This window comes from Leptonotus elevatus, chromosome 12 (assembly GCF_054856555.1).
Source record: "Leptonotus elevatus isolate MCC_2025b chromosome 12, RoL_Lele_1.0, whole genome shotgun sequence".
Taxonomy (NCBI): domain Eukaryota; kingdom Metazoa; phylum Chordata; class Actinopteri; order Syngnathiformes; family Syngnathidae; genus Leptonotus; species Leptonotus elevatus.
Genome location: NC_141250.1, coordinates 6,140,247 through 6,157,091, shown reverse-complemented (window position 1 = coordinate 6,157,091; position 16,845 = coordinate 6,140,247). Strand labels below are relative to the sequence as shown.

General features: G+C 39.7%; 1 protein-coding gene across 2 annotated transcripts in view; it reads right to left on the bottom strand.

The window, feature by feature from the left end:
• The window catches only part of vwa8 (von Willebrand factor A domain containing 8), a 63,164-nt gene that overhangs the window by 18,015 nt on the left and 28,304 nt on the right, over window positions 1-16,845 (bottom strand). For both annotated transcript variants that reach the window (XM_086091782.1, XM_086091783.1), the window contains exons 22-37: window positions 16,435-16,510; window positions 16,195-16,330; window positions 14,839-14,958; window positions 14,556-14,761; window positions 13,735-13,886; window positions 10,054-10,162; window positions 9,478-9,616; window positions 7,994-8,181; window positions 4,566-4,685; window positions 4,410-4,474; window positions 4,192-4,317; window positions 3,862-3,974; window positions 2,739-2,890; window positions 2,455-2,659; window positions 2,298-2,379; window positions 742-946 (exon numbers count right to left, since the gene is read on the bottom strand). In XM_086091782.1, the coding sequence (XP_085947908.1) occupies window positions 742-946; window positions 2,298-2,379; window positions 2,455-2,659; window positions 2,739-2,890; window positions 3,862-3,974; window positions 4,192-4,317; window positions 4,410-4,474; window positions 4,566-4,685; window positions 7,994-8,181; window positions 9,478-9,616; window positions 10,054-10,162; window positions 13,735-13,886; window positions 14,556-14,761; window positions 14,839-14,958; window positions 16,195-16,330; window positions 16,435-16,510 (2,194 nt within the window). The remainder of the gene's footprint in view (window positions 1-741; window positions 947-2,297; window positions 2,380-2,454; window positions 2,660-2,738; window positions 2,891-3,861; window positions 3,975-4,191; window positions 4,318-4,409; window positions 4,475-4,565; window positions 4,686-7,993; window positions 8,182-9,477; window positions 9,617-10,053; window positions 10,163-13,734; window positions 13,887-14,555; window positions 14,762-14,838; window positions 14,959-16,194; window positions 16,331-16,434; window positions 16,511-16,845) is intronic.

The following is a 16,845-nucleotide window of genomic DNA, read 5'->3' as shown; positions in this document are numbered from 1 at the left end:
GGCGCCTACACAATGCCGCCTCAGTCTGCAGATCAATATAGCAAGGGTCATCGCTATTGCATCATCACCACAAAGCCCTCCCATTCATTCACGCCATCAAGCCTGCCAGCTCATGAATTTTGGGGGCAGGAAACAATCCAGGAAAACAGGAATGTTTCCAATGGATCTATTCTGACTGGGAATCTTTTCTCAGAGCTAAATATAGCGGGCTCACTTGCAAAATAGCACTGCCATCTAGTGGTATCAAGTGACATGCTGGGTTTCTGCTGTTATGAGAGTAGCGCAAAATTGTGCCCTAGTTTGTTAGTTTAGAATAATATGACAAGTAAAAAAAAGAAATTAAAAAAACCTGTCCTACAAATAATTACTTGAGTAAGAGTACTTTGTGAAAACATTACTCAAGTACTGAGTAACTGGTGAGTAGTTTCTTTTATGCTTTAATCTACATACTGTCAAAAAGACGCAAATATAAAATAGGGAATGTGCAAATTCAGATCATATCACTTTAACTAAAACAATAACATTCATCAAATTAAAAACTTTTGTTTTTTAAACTCAGTTACCAAAATTTATGGAATTTCTTGACAAAAATATTACTTTTTCATGCAATTATATATATTTGTAGATGTCCGTGTAAGGAGGAATACTAGACACAGACACAGAGAAAGAAAAAAAAATCTACCAACAAAACTACCTCTCGTAACTCGAAAATCTTGCAAATTAGTAAATCACTGTGTTTACCTGCACAGGTCTGCCGTCCTCAGAGCCAATCATATTCCTCCACTCCATCAGCGATCGCTGCAGCATGTCCAATCCTGTTTCCCAGAGTCGCACGTAACCGCCCATGTCCACCGTGACCACGCCGCCCGTGTTGAGTGGCGCCATCAGGACGTCCGTCTCTGACATCTTGGACAACCAATTAGTGTAGGGTGACACGGACATTGACCTGCCAACCATTACAGAGCGGAGGCTTTTTGGTCATCCATTACATAATGTGCACTATGGACTAGTGATAGAACAATATGTTTTTTTCGAAGTCGATACCGAGAACAATTATTAGTACTCGAGGAGACCGATAACCGATATTTCAAGCCGATATTCATTTGCAGTCAAATATTAGCATAAAAAAATGTTTATTTTAATTTTTAACATATAAAGAATTGACAGCAGGGTTAAAAAAATTATAACAAATGTTGCAGGGGGCTTCCAGGGTCATCAGCATGTGTTAAGATAAATTAAAAACTAAGCCAATAAATCGTTTTCTTAAGTTTTCTACTGTAAATAAAGTTTTTTCAAGTTTCAACATAATTTCTTAATTTGAAATGTTTTAAAAAAAAATTCAAATAAAGAGTCTGGGAAGTTGAAAGTTGAAATTTAAATAAATCCATAAATGAAAAGTTCCCTGGATCTCACTGAGCAACAAATGCATGTAAATGGAGCTAATTTGGGGTTTTCGACAGGGTTTGTAAAATATTTCAAAAGATCTTTGCAAACAGTGAAAAATTGTCTGAATATGTTCAAAATGTCTTTGCGACAAGTAAAAATCGTCTGTGACCATCTTAAAAATCTTGATAAAAAGCCTATATTCGCTATGTTCGCAAGCATTCAACGCTCATTGAGATGCTAGCTTTATCGGCCTTCAAATTCGTAAAAAGGCCGACTATTTGTCAAAATACTAAATATCGGCACCTATAATCGTCCCAGCCGTTAATCGGTCTATCCCTATTATGGACAATTACGAGTCTTTGATTATCCATTAAACAATTAATGATTCTTTTTGGAGCTGGAATGTGAGAGGATGACTTGGATGAAAAAAAATCCACTTTTAATATTTTTTTTTCATCTACTAAAGGAGATTTTTAATGGCAGTTTTTTAAATGAATTGATATAGTGCTTTACTTTTTTGTGGCACTGGCACCCTTTAGTCCATTTTAATCAAACTTTATTTTCCACTCTTTGTGCTGTTTATAGGAGACATAAACACAGGTACCAATGTCTACATTCCAAAGTTACAAATCAATCGGTATGATTAGAAATGAACACACCCTTCATATGTCCTTCTGTTGACTGTTGAACTCAGTCTTCTTTTCAACTGATAATTGTCAAAGTCATGATGTCATGTCAAATGTCATGCTTGCGAGCAATAAGAGAAAAAATAAATGCCACATTGTTTGACATCAAATGGGTTGGGCCACAGAAAAATTGCCCTATATATTGAGCTAATATATTAGCACAACTAGCAGCCCTATTTCTGACTACTAGATGGTGGCAGAACATGAGTTATGTGTCTTACTTACCTTGGGACAGGAATATATTTGACTTTTTTAGAGTTGAGATCCGTCACTTCCAGGTAGGCTGCTGTCATCGGAGGGGTGACATCTAGGGGCAAAACAGTAAATTGTCACATCAGAGTGTCAGGTATTGTCATTCAAAAACATTGTAAACTCTAATAACCTTTAGGGTAGATCTCCTTCAGGGGCACCTTACTCGGAGGAAGGGCTCGGACTACCTGATTGGCTGACAGCAGACTGACACAATTGTTCTGTTTGGCCGCAGCAGTCCGCGGGCCACCTTGGAGGAACATGTGGGCGCCACCGTTGCTGCTCTTCATCTCTGATAGGTCGACTGCCCTCTTAAAGCTGTACACCTCATTGGGAGACTGGACCAGACATTAAACATCTCACTAACATATGGTCATTCATATCACTTGTGATATTTGTCATGTGTTTAATTGTCACCATGAGGTCCGGGAAGCCCACAATGACTCGCGCAAAGGTGCTTGTGTCAGCCATGATACGATTCGGGGAGACAATCGTTTGGCTGAGGGCGGAGCTGAGATTCTCGTTGGGAAGCTGATCACATGACAACATCTGGGGTACGGACGCCTTATCTGACAGAGCAGGAGATGGGAAATATAAGTGAGAGATGCCGCTTTAAGTTTACGGCATCTTAGTTATTTCTTTTGAGAATGGATTCATATCTGTGTTGCATGGAGTCCTCTAATTCCTAGCACCTGTGACATTTTATTCCAGCCCAATAAAGAGAAGGAATAGTAGACTATGCTTTTTTTTTAAGCAGTGTTCGCATTTTTCTTTGAGAACTGCTTCACATCGACGGTATGTTACATGGTGACCACCAACTTCTGGCACCTGCCAAAAGCATGAACATCTTTACCAGATAAAAATGCACAAATCGCCACTGTTCACATATTCACCAAGGAAATGGTGAGTATTAGTATAGCAGTATTAATTGTGATATCCCCTTACAAAAACTGAAAAAAGGCTAATGAGTCATTGAGACTTTAAGTGTTTAAAACAGTGTCTGCAGTTTACTTTGAGAATTGCTTCACATCTGAGATGCATAGAGTTGATCTGTGAATCATATTTAACTATTATATTTTGTAATAAAAAAATAAAATAATAATAATAATTTGCAATTATTACACCAGACCACTTTTAATCTCATAAGCCCCTTGGACTTCTGTATAAATAAAGCACTTCTTTGATGGCAGGGTAATCAATTAAACTAAGCATATGGCTTAAATGGAGCTTCCAACAATGAAATGACCCATGAGTCATAACCATCTACAATACATACACACTGTTTGACATTTTGTTCCCAGTAACAGTGAGAAGAAGCAGCAGCAACACAAATTCTCAAACATTTGTGTTGCGGACAAATGAGCTAAGAGGTCTTGTCAAGGCTGCTCATGTCTATTAGTCTGTCTGGCTGCTGTTATTGTGAATGGCCTTGACACCACGTCTGTGCAAAGTGGCAGAGCGCATCATGGATACAGACATAGAAGCCTCTTTAAGTTTCTTTTATTTCATTACAGCAAACCAGATGTGTTCAAAAACCTACCTGCGCTGGTGGCCCCGTGGCCTGAGCTGACGGCATCCTCGCTGATGCTGTGCAGCTGACACACGCTTGAGTCCTCTGCCCCCATGTGCATGGGCTTGGTCAGCAGGAACTTCCTGTTGAAGGTTGTTTGCAGAGGAAGACGGACATCGAAATGGTGTCTCTTTCTATAATGTGTATTGTTGTAGAATAAAAATTCTGTACAGTGAGCTCCTTTAAAAAAAAATAATAATTTGTGACAGTGACAATGCTAGATTTTTTCTTTGTACCCTTAAGAACCAATCCAATGTGATTTACAAAGATAATCAGCAACATTGAAACGTAGTCACATACTTGTCAGTGTTGCTTTCCAACAGCAGCCAGCGGTCCTCCGCCACCAAGAAGACAGACTTGAGGTTGATGGGCAGGGAGATGGTGTGAACTTGGCCCTCCAGCACATCGAGCACCTCCAGCTGGTTGCTGTAGTGGCAAACAAACACCGAGCTCAGCATCTACAAAAATAGTCTAGCAGATTAGAATGTGGTGCGTGGCAAAGGACATCATTTCATCACCCATCTTCCTTGTAGAAGAGCAGCCAGTTCTTATGGGCGAAGTCGCGGCACATTTTACGCTCTCCCTATATAAACAAACAAATATTTGTGCAATTTCAAACAATTTAAAATCAGACAACCCACTCTTAGTAACATGATTTGAGGCTTAGCACTGACCTGTACTTCTTTACTGCTCCACCAATTAGAAGCTTTGCGGGAAGTCTGCTCGCTGTCGGGTGTCAACATGAGTCTTCGCACTGCGCCCGTGGTCATGTCCACGTGGAGCACCGAGTTACTCTGATTGAATAGAGAGAAAGAACATTTAGACACACTGTCGCTCCGGAATGCAATTAGACAAAAAATATTTTCACACCGTGAACGAATTAATCATGCATACTGTCACCGTTGAATATTTTTTTATTTCATAATCAAAAGAAATTCTATATTAAAGTGTATTACTATACAATTTATACAACTATTGTTGTTTATCAACATTGTTTAGTGATCACAAAATAATTTAGCAATATCACACAAGAGGGAGTAACACCCTCTCAGATGCGCATTTTTTTCTGCTGGGCAATTTTATTCAATTGATTGATTTATTTTTACAGATTTTGACTCTTTCCCACAACATGGAATTTTTTTGGGGGGGTTATCTCGTGTTTTTATTTGTTATAATGGACGCCAGGATAGTATGGCTGTAACGTGCTGTAAACTTACCAAGCTTATATGTAACATTTTTAACATGAACATCATGTAAATCAACTTGCGATTGTGATTGGTTAGCTAGGATCTAATTATGATCCAGAAGCGTTAACATTATCCAAATCATGCGTTTTTATTGGTTTAGACACAGTCATGTCCACTGCAATAATCTATGCGTCCGAAGGGGTTAATTTTGTACTCACCAGCCTTTATGAAACATTCAGTGACTGGTTCGGTCATTGTTTTCCAAAGTAAAAGCAGCTACTTTCAAACATCTTATTTCGATTAAACTCAAAAGCTAATCAATCAATAATACCGGTAATCAGTTTAAATTGATTCACAAGTTCAAATATATTTACTAAGCTTTTCAGAAGTATGTTTCCAGAAGTTGTATGCTTTAATAAGTTTAAATCTGTTTAAAGCGAGTGGAAGGTGTAAAACAAAACAAAACATAATATATACTGTTTCTCTATATCACTATTTTCATCTATCATATCCCCGCAATTAACTGGAGTTCACCGTATCATGAAGAGGGGAAAAAAAGTCATTTTAACAAGTGCATTCCAAAACTACCACACACACAAGATAGCAGCCACTGTCTGTTTCTATAATATCTCCACATAACGTAGGATATCTTCTAATACCACACAGCAAACTTGTTTATAATGTTCAGTCAGACATCACACTTTAATTCATCAAAGAGACTGTTTATGTGCTGCTGTCAAACAGTCATAATAATGGAATTTTAAAAGTGAACTAAATTGGACATATGCTATGGACATATGACTGTCATACTGTAATACTCTTTGGGTAATTTTTCATTTGTGACACCGACAGAGGGCGCTCTGGAACTGGAAACTAATGCTGTACTTTGTTAGCAAATAAGAGGATGCTGTGTCTTTGTTAACCCACTTCAGGCTACATCTTGTTTTCATGTACTGTTGGCATTTTTTCAGATTACAATTTTGTGTGTGTGTGTGTGTGTGTACGTGTGTGTGTGTGCGCGCGTGCGTGTGTATGTGTGTGCGTGCGTGCGTGTGTGCCTGTGTGTGGTAAAACTGCTTCATGGCCTTCATCTGTGACCCACCAGGCTTCATCTTCATCTTCAGTTGGGTTTGATGAGAGGGAACCTCAGGGAAGCAGGCATCACACTAATGGCTTCCTTATTGCCTCGACATTCCTGATATACGCACACATGCACAGCAACTATTTGGGGAAGGCGAACCCCATTTCCTGATGATGAACATGTACTGTCTAGTAGTGCCTTGATATAGCACATGTGAGCACAAGTCTGTACATCTCCAGAAAGATCCTTCCTCTTTCCAGAAAGGTTAAATAATTTAATAAATAATAAAATTAATATGTTTTTGTCCCGTTTCCAAGACTCAAAACCAAATCAGGCACATATTTTTCTGTGCCAATATATGAAATGTATTTAATGGCAAATTGTCATTAGATCATTTACAAAACACCTACCTTATGCCACTAAGGTGCTTATCTACTATACGTAGCACAACCAGAGCTATTGTTGGTTATGAGTCCATCAGCATCCCAACAAGGACACAAAAACTCTTTGTACATATGTTTCCGATCTGAAGGCCTGTGACCTGTCAGTGAACTTTATTTTGTCTGGGCCTCTTCATTTCTGGACAGACGTACTATGATACATCACAACGGTATTTTTAGAATCCCCCCTCACCCCATTTGCCTAATACGCAGCAGCTGTAGCAACGCTGTGGGTAGACAAAGAACTAACACGCAATGCATTTGTCTCACACTCAGAGATGTTATCACGAATTATAGCTCACTATTTTGAGAAACTTGACATGCACAGATTCTAGTCGAGTTCATAGTGGTCAGAATAAGGACATGTCATCGCGGTCGTTTCTGGAGGATCACCAGATGGGATGTAAGAGTCCTCCAGTTGGAGTGCATGGTCTTTTTGGGTGGATGTGACCAGGACACCTGTAATAGTAGGTCTTCAGCTAGCATCCTTAATGATGGACTGAACCCCCATCGACTTAATAGAATGAGCAGCATTGCTACCGCAAATCCAATCTGGGTCACTTGAAATCTTCATTCGATCTCTGAGAGTAAAACACTATTTCTAAGACTAAGACCTTATCTCTAAAACTAGGACCTTTTCTAAAATGACAAATGTTGCTCTAAGAACCTATATCTATGTCTACACTCTAAAATCAGTTGGGTCAAAAATAACAACTATGGGTAAAAAATGGGCCGATTCTCTACTTGGGTCTATTTGACCCAACTTTGAGTCAAGAAATGGTTCTTTTAGTGTAAAACAATTCATAAATACTGGTCAGATCCTTTACTTGGGTCAAAAAAAGTGTCATTTAGTATAAAGCTACCCAGGAAAATGGATCAAATTGACCCATAAAGTGGCTCAGTCCATCTTTTTATACATAATTGGGTTACTTTTGACCCAACTGTTTAGAGCGTATGGCCATATCCATCAGCTCAAAGCCCTACCTGTATAAACCAAAGCCTTCTCTCTAAAACTAAGCCCATATCTCTAATTATCTGAACTCTCGCCTCTCTCTGCATTAAATTTAAAGGTAATCAGCTGGGAATTGCTTATATTGTCCGGGTTTGCTGCGTTCCGTTCCCTCCAACACCAGTGCAAATGCACTCTTCTATCTGCTCAAGTCTAGCAAAATACCAAAAGAAAGAAAACTCCACCCATGTGCACTGTGTGAACTTTGTGCTAAACTTGCGCTGGGTATATAAATACGAGACTTGATCTCTAAGACAAAAAAGAGCTAACTTAAAAGAGTAAAATATATTTTTCTTTAGGTTATTACCGAAGACTAATGACCATAACTATAAAATGAAGGCTAGGTTTTCATTGACACGGGTTTGTTTGGTTTTTGAGAGCCAACCTGTTGCTCGTGCAGCACCACCTGCCCATCCAAAGGACTTCCCAGTGGGGCGACGGTGACAAAAGGCTGCCAGACACCACTGATGGTCCTCGGGAAGATGTCGTAAAGTTCCACGCACTGAATGGTCTCTCCGCGCTCCTTCATGGAGTAGAGCGTCACCGGATTACATGTGGACACGTACATAGTGTCTGCAAAGCAAACAAGATGGATCAAAGGCTATGAATCAGCTCCTGTGTGATTACTCAATAGAATTACAGACAGGAGAAGAAGGGGCTTTTTCATGTTTGAATCTCAATTTTAGGAAAAAACGGGACTCCCTGAACAAGCAATCATGATGTGACGCAGTGATTTCAGATGTGTTTCTGAGAAATTCTGTCATATCCCTTGATTTTTGCACAGAGGATGTCTAAAAATAGCCATAAGGAAGTCAGACCGAGGAATGAATCAGTGTGGCAATGAACGACAAATGACAGAATGGAGCTGGAGTCTGTCCCAGCTTAGATTTTAAATATAATAATCTTTTGGTGAAAAAAAATGTTTATCAAGACTTTTAAGAATACTCATGGTTCTTGAGTACAGATTACAGACTTCTAAAACCAGTGGTTCTTAATCTGGGTTCAATCGAACCACAGGGGTTCGGCGGAGGTCAAGAAACACACTCGCCTCTAGTGATTCGTCATGATATGCCCTGATTGGTCATCATCAGCTACAGGAACTTTGGTGCGCTCAGTAGTCGACTTGTGGCTGTTGTGATGGTACGTCGTGTGATTTATTTGACGAATATGTGGAATATGAATTTGCATGTATAACGGAACGTATGGTGTTCCACAGGGTTCAATTCTGGGGCCTGTGCTGTTTTCATTCTATCTGCTGCCGCTGGGTTCCATCTTAAGAAAACCGCGGTGGTTGTTTTAAAGTGCTCTATAAATATAGAGTTGAGATGAGTGATGGGAGTCAGCGTCCTCACTGCAGTTCTGTTCTAGCACAACTAGCTGCTATCTAGCAAAACTAAAGGAACAATTCCTTAAGATGCATGGAGATGGGGAATTCAAGAACACAACGCTTTCTGTATTCAAGGTGAAGATACTCCCTCTCCTTGTTCTTCTTGACCTATATTTTAAATTTGAAAAAAAATCTTATTTTATTTTTCAATGAAGAAGTGTTTGGTGAATGTGTATAGGAAACTGCATTAGGGACCACTGTACTAGACATTTAAGAATATTTCTTGGTTAATCATCTGGAAAATGAATAATTATTTGCCAAGTCTTGATTTGCTCTATTTTTTGTACTTCAATATATAGCACCACACTAAACTTCACTTCATGTTTAATTTGAATCACCTGTTTTATCCAGTTTTTTTGGCAGCACAGTATTGTAATACATCATAAAATAAAAATACACAAAAAAAAAACAGTAAAAAGGTAGTGTGGTCAGTAAATTGTAACATCCTCGATAGAATAAGCAACAGAACAAAGCAATCATACCATCTTTGGTGGTGACATCACAAATTATGTTGACTTCATTTATGGGAATCTGCCAATGGGCTTTTTCCTCGCTGAAACTCAACGCACGGCTCTCTTGTCTGTTGCAAGGATATTCCTGAATACGCAGGTAGACCGGGCCCTGGGAAGGTGACACACTGTTAGCACAAACAACCACTTTATTTTAACTACAAAACATTTAATTTGCTTGGTGATTGATAGTAAACAACCATGTAAATCTCTTGTTATCTGCCAATTTTGGAAAATGTGTTTTTGAGCAAGCCATTCTAGGACTAATTTGCATAATAAGCACCCAGACAGAGTTTCACTGCCCATGTCATGGCAACTCGGCTAGGTTGACATCCAGACTCACTTTAAAACGACGACCAAATTCTGGGTGTATAGTGCATTAATAATGTGTCCATGCTCCAAATCGTGTAGTGTATGAAAGGCTGCCTCCTTAACCCCCGCACCCCCACCCCTTCCACAAGTACAGGCAAGCAGCCAGCTGCAGCACACACTTGCCAACAGTATGACAGGAGCCAATATGTCTCCTTTGAAAACAAAGACATTATTTACCTTGACGTCGATGTGATGCGTCTCAGAAGGGCACAGAAGTTTGCGTCGGGCATTGCCTTGTTGATTTATCGTCCAGAATCCTGTCATCTTGGCTTCTGGCAGGGGCAACCTGGGGTAAAAGTTCAAATTGTGACCTGAATAATTTGTTTTTGTGTCAGACAAACTGCAAGTTCTGATGAACCGTAACAGTCAAAGGTTTGGACACAATTTCTCATGCTTTTGAATGGAAAGTGGCTACAAACTTTTCAATTGTACTGTAGATGTAGTTAGATGAATTGACTGAATGTGAACCTTTGGAGTAATTTCATATAATTCAAAATAGTTACAGAGTGAAGCCATGTTTAATGCAAGGAATATGCCCCAGAAATATCTGCAATAGGTCAACATTTTGATCAAATTACTTTGTGTATTACTTTGTGCCGTTCCATTCCATTAATTAACCTTTTCTGAAATTATACTACAAATACACTGCCTAAAATGAATTAAGTATCAAACGTACTGATATTACATTTGAGAGTTGATCTTAGAGCATACGATCTGGTATCAAAGGCATCGATACTTCAGACAATGTCAATTAATCCCCACACAACTCTAGCAGGCCTAAAGGCCGTCTCGGTGCGCTTTAATTTGATTGCATATCCACTTGGAAAAAACACTCCATGTTAGGCAAAGCCTACATACAGTCAGAGTATCCTGAATTTAGGCTTACAGGAGGCAAACCAAATTGCGGCGCTGAACGGTGATTTCAATTATAGCTCAAGTTGAGTAAATTGTTTTGGGGAAACAAATAAAGATATATATATATATTGCTGCTATAACTGTTAAGTCCCATGTCAGACTTTATTTGGACGTGTGCCACAATTTTTATTTACGTCACAACGCATTCAATGCGTAGTGACGTAGAATGGCGGCTGGCTCTCTGCCGAGCAATGTGAAACACCTATGAAGAAAGCAAGGTAAGTCTCCGTAGTGTTCCTAAAGGAACGATCAAAACTCTTGAATGTGTCTGGTGAATGGCGAGAGCACGGCGTGGGGGAGGGTGACTCTCCCGATCGCATGTTGTTTCTTTAGGAACGCTACGAGGCTTAACTTGCTTTCTTTATCTCCAACAAGTTCACATTGCTCGGCAGATAGCCAGCCGCCATTCTACATCACTACGCACTGAATGCATTGCGATGTAAATAACAATGGCGGCGTTCGTCCAAATAAAGTTTTTAGAAAAGGTATTAAACTGGTAATGATTTTTGAAAAATGAATCTTAGTTATGTTAGTAACAACCAAATAAATATTATAGAGCTAACTTGTCATTAGTTATGGTTCCCTTTAAATTATGTTGAAAAACTTCCAAGTTAAATATTTACTGTATTTTTCAGACTTCACACTTTTTTTTTTCATAGTTTGGCTGGTCCTGTGTCTTATGCTCAGTTGCGACTTGTATATTGGCGCCTTCTTAAAATAATCGCCTGAGTCATTTTTTTTCAGATTTTCAGGAAACACACAAAAAAATATAATTTGCATCACGAGGAGATGGTTTACGCAAAAAAAAAACGAAATTGAAAAAAAAAACTAAAAATTGCCTAACAGGGTGACGATATACTACAATTAGAACTTAGACTGGCAACCAAAATCCCAGTTGCCTAAGCGTGTTGAGTTTCTTCTGGCGGTTGGCAAATACTTTTTATGCATTAGTTATAGTGCATTACCGGTGGTGGCCACCTTCTTTATAGCAAAGGTGGTGGTAAGGTAACAAACGTATTTGCCAACCGCCAAATGAAAGTATAAGAAATGGAAGGAGAAGAAGAAGTAGTAGTCAGGGCAATAACATCACAAAATGGGGATTTTGGATGCAAATCTGAGCTCTACTGTTCTTGGTCTCAGAGTTTGTAAAATAAATTTGGCCAAAAAATGCATCTTATACTCCGGAATAACTTGTTTTTTTTGGTGTGTTTTTTCATGATGCATTTTTTGACTGTTGCGGCTTACATTCTGGAAGACTAATAGTGCAAAAAAATACAGTAGTTGTAATTTTATGCATTGCATGTTTTGTAAACAGCTACATTGTTACTTACAAGATCAAGTGCTGCTCATTTGTTAATTGAATAATTGATGAAGGAAAATACTTGTTTCTTCCCCGCTTAGTTCAGATTGTTTATTTAAAATGTGATCACTTCAAAATAAAACCACAGGACACTGAAGAAACAAATATTTTCCTTTATTTCATTTTACATTTGTAGTCAATGTAATGTAAATAATGCAGGACTTGAGGTATTATAATTTCTCTCAATACTGTGATTCATGAAGAGACTTCATTAAAGCCTCATACATGTTTAGCGCCATTTGAAAATAGCAAAAACTGTTCAAGTCATATTAAAACAAAACTTAATGAAAAATGTGCTATGAATACACAATACAGTATATTGTAAAAATATAACATTTCATCAAGTTTTACTGCAGAAAATTATACATTTCTACAGTTGAGAACCATCATGAAATGAAGTACCGTAAATAAAGTACAGTATTCTTATTAGCTGTAGTTATTTTCTTCAATAAAATTTTGCACAACAAATAATAGGGGTTGTACAAATTAGTCGACTGGTGACTACTACGTAATGACGTGTATAGTGGTAGTCACTAATCATGTGTTTTAGGCTTGAGGAGGAGGAAGAGCCGCTTGCTGCAACAAATCAGTGTGCTTAACTCATTTGTCTTTTATTTCTTAATTTGCACATTGATAAGTGCGTGAGAACTAGTAAAGGAGAAAATCCAGGCTCTAGCTAGATTTTGAGCAACTTTTCAGACAGCACTATCAAAGTGGAAGGACAGCGGGAAATTCTTCCAGCGTACATGAAAAGATCCGCAATTATTTGAATCTTATCCACGACGTACATTTTCACTGCTCATTCTCATTAAGGATGCATGTGTTCTGGATTAACACTGCAAATTCCCATCATGCAGAACTTGTTACTATGGCGGGGCCCAGAACGGGGACAGATTTCTCCATGTGGCACATTGAACAAACTTTAGCTGGCTACCACAGCTGCAAACACACCAAGCAATAGGATTTTTTCTCTGGCTAGAAATAAGCCCACATCCATGCTCTTGTGTTCTAAAGTCTATATTTTGCATAAAGTCAGTGTATGAGCTACCCATTGATTATAAATATAGATTATTGCGAAGCATTCCCTCTTCCTGTGATAGTTGTCAAGATAGACCTGGACTGAAAATATATATATATAATTGACATCATCAGCAACAGGTTGACATCGACTCAACTTTCATCACGTTAGTGTCCACTTAAAAACATATGAAGTTGTGCAACCTCTACCAAATGATGGTCATTGAAATTAATTCAACTGTTATGAACAGAACATATTATATGATCAAGTAAAACATTGATCTTATTAAATTAAATCAGGCATTTATATAAAATTTAAAATCATGCTATGTCTGTAACTCCATAAAAAGTTTTAGGTTAACCTATTGAGCGGACCACAACATTATGTACACTTGCACAATGTAATGAGATCCAATAAGAAGATATTAATGCCCGGTTCGGATTGACAGTGTCATAGACGTATTCATTTAACAATATATTTACAGTGGTTTAGAATGACACTAAATGTACCCTCTGGCATAGTGTACATAATGTCATGGCCAGTGAGCACGTTCCAGATGCCTTACTCCTTGGCCAGCTGAACAGAGTCGGGCTTGGCTCCGATGGGGATGCCGTGTCTGTGCAGCGCCTCGATCAGGACGTCGCGTGTGTCTTTGTTGTATGAGTCGAAGTCAAAGACGTTCCGCACCACGTTTGCCAGACCTTCATTGGGGAATTTCTGTTGGAATGGAGTTGAAAAATGACAGAACAAACAGATATGACTATTAAAAAGTCTGCCTTTACAAAGATAACAAAGATGAATTGCACTTTGTATTGTGAAAGGTGTTGCCAATATTTTAACATGCAGCTAAATAAGGAAACCCCATGGGAGCAAAACTACAACTGAACTAAAATAATTGTGTAACCTCATGTTCAAGGACCCAAGTCATTTTTTTCAATAAAACTACAATAGAAGAACAGCTCTGCTTCTGGGGTGCAAGCATTGGACCATAGCTCACATCTCTACGTATTTATTTACAATGCTGGGCCTCGACATAGTGGATGCTCAATCAATAATGCCTGAGAGCATCATAGCAATGCATGCATGGACTTGGGGGCGGTCTACAAAGATGCCAAACAGTGAAGTGGTAATTAAAGCCGGACAAATTATTGTGAGCCTGATGCCGCTGGTGAGTTATGACAAAGCAGCAAAGCCAGTTGGGAAATCAGGGAAAAAAGCCTAATCCCTTTTGCAGTGAATTATTGATCCCCCTAGCTCCTCTGGTACTTTCTAAGGTCTCTCTAGCTCAAATAATGTGCATTATTTACGCTTGCCGAGCAAAAGGAAACAAGCTGAAGTAGGGAAAATAAGCATGAATAATAGCCGCCTTTTTGGGGCTCTTCCTACCTGCAGATGCTTGACAATGTTGACCACCTCGCGTGTAGAATACGGGTACGCGATGGTGCCCTGGTCAGCCATGGACCGAAGCTCTCCAAAGGCAGCAACCAGCTTTTCCAGAGTGGTGTCGGGAACACTGGGGCCGTACTGCTTCAGCATAGCCAGCTCAGCCCTGGGTTTGGGGTTGTCGACGGCATGGCAGCTGAAGATGTCGCCTGAAAAGACATGAATGCATATTGGAGCGTACCAAAACAAACGGATCAGCGTAACACGGGAATGTGTGTAGGTCTACCGAGAGCTCCAAAAAAGTCATTGCCCAAGAAGGGAAAGCCCGGTCGGTTAGCAAGCACCATCATTCTGAAGTCTGGGTGCATGGTGATGGTGTTTGACCTCCCGTTGGCTTCTAGTGGATCTGAGGATAAGACAATCATTCATTGAGTGAAGTAGTGAACCAGCAGCAAACAACCGCAACATTGAATTGACTGCATTTCATCATATATTTTCCAGGGTCGATTATTTGCTTAAAGGGGTAAGTTAAGTAAAAAAAAATCTTCACAATATGTTCTATGCGGTTGCATTTTTTAGGCAAAACAATTTATTTTCTAAAATCGTTCATCCCTAGACTAAATTCAAGTGGACAATGCACTCTCCAACGCTAATATCAGTCTTCTGCAACCATGTTGAATGACCTGACGCTGTTGTGATTTGTGTCTGTCCATGCTTGGGTTTGTTCTTTTGGCTTTGTGTCCTGTCTTGCTGGTTGGGTTGTTTGCACCTGTACTCGTCATCCTGTTACCTTGTCGTCCAATCATCTCCCCCAGCCACTTGTGTCTTGTTCAGGTGTCTCTCGTTGTTTTGTAAGTTGGCTTGTATTTAGTTTCCAGGTTTCGTTCAGTCTGGGTTGGATCATTATCGCTGTCACCACTCTTGTGTTTTGTTGTTACTTTGATTTTTGGTCTTCATAATTTTGTTGGTTTTGTTTATTTAGAGTTTTACCCAGTTTCCCTGTTAGTGTTTTTGTTTAAAAAAAAAATATCAGTATTACATGCATCCCTGCCGTGGTTCTCCTGCCTTCCTGCATTTGGGTCCTCCAACTCCACCGTGATAGAATGATCCAACCAAAAATGGACCCAGGAGTGCAAGAAGCAGGTACCAGTTCCCGTTCCGGCGGCGCACGTGCTGCGGCCGCCACCAGTTCCCGTTCCGGCGGCGCACGTGCTGCGGCCGCCACCAGTTCCCGTTCCGGCGGCACACGTCAAGCCGCTGCTGCCCCTGGCCTCTTCGCCTGTGCCCTCTTCCTGGCCCCACTGCCATGTTTGACTTTTGTTTGGGACGTCTGGGATCCTTTCCTTGAGGGAGGGGTACTGTTGTGATTTCTGTCTGTCATGCTTGGGTTTGTTTAGTTTCCAGGTTTCGTTCAGTCTGGGTTGGATCATTGTCGCTGTCACCACTCTAGTGGTATTACTTTGATTTTTGGTCTTTTCATAACTTTGTTGGTTTTGTTTATTTAGAATTTTAGCCAGTTCCCCTGTTAGTGTTTTTGTTAAATAAATTGTTTTCAGTATTGCATGCATCCCTGCCGTGGTTCTCCTGCCTCCCTGCATTTGGGTCCTCCAACCCCACTGTGACAGACGCATATTTGGCGTACCCGAGATAATTCTGCGTCCATCAGCGAGAATCATCTCTCCGCTCTCTACCAGGGTTTTGAGAATACAGGTGACGTTCGTAGGAGCTTTGTCGGCCTCGTCGATCACCAAAACGTGTCCCATCTTTACAGCTTTGACCTGCATGCACATGTCAGAGCGACTTAAAACATTCCATAAAGTCAATGGTACATCAAGCATATCAGACTGGAAAGAAGAAGAAAAAAAAGTCATCAGCAACGGACCAGGGGCGAGTCCTCATAAGTGATGATACCATCTCGGACTGAAGGCTGCAGCGTCAGTGTCTGCACCGTTGTATCCCTGCAGCGAGCACATGTATTGCACAATATATATCATAATACTTTCAGTCTTCCAATACCAACGGGATAGCTACTACAGTATCTATTTTTCATGGGTGTCCTACAGTGGGACTTGTCTGAGACAAGTTGTGGTGGCCCTGTTAAAACCGTTGCTAGGCCTGTATATTATTTATACATTCAGTTTTAGTGTTCATTTCACAGTGTTTCCTCTACATTAATTTAGGAGCGGTAGCCCGCCACTCCTAAATCCTAGCCGTCACTCCTTCTATTTGTTTCTTTAAAAAAAAGAAAATAAATTACGAAAATGATTACGGAGGAGGAATGGACAATGCTATG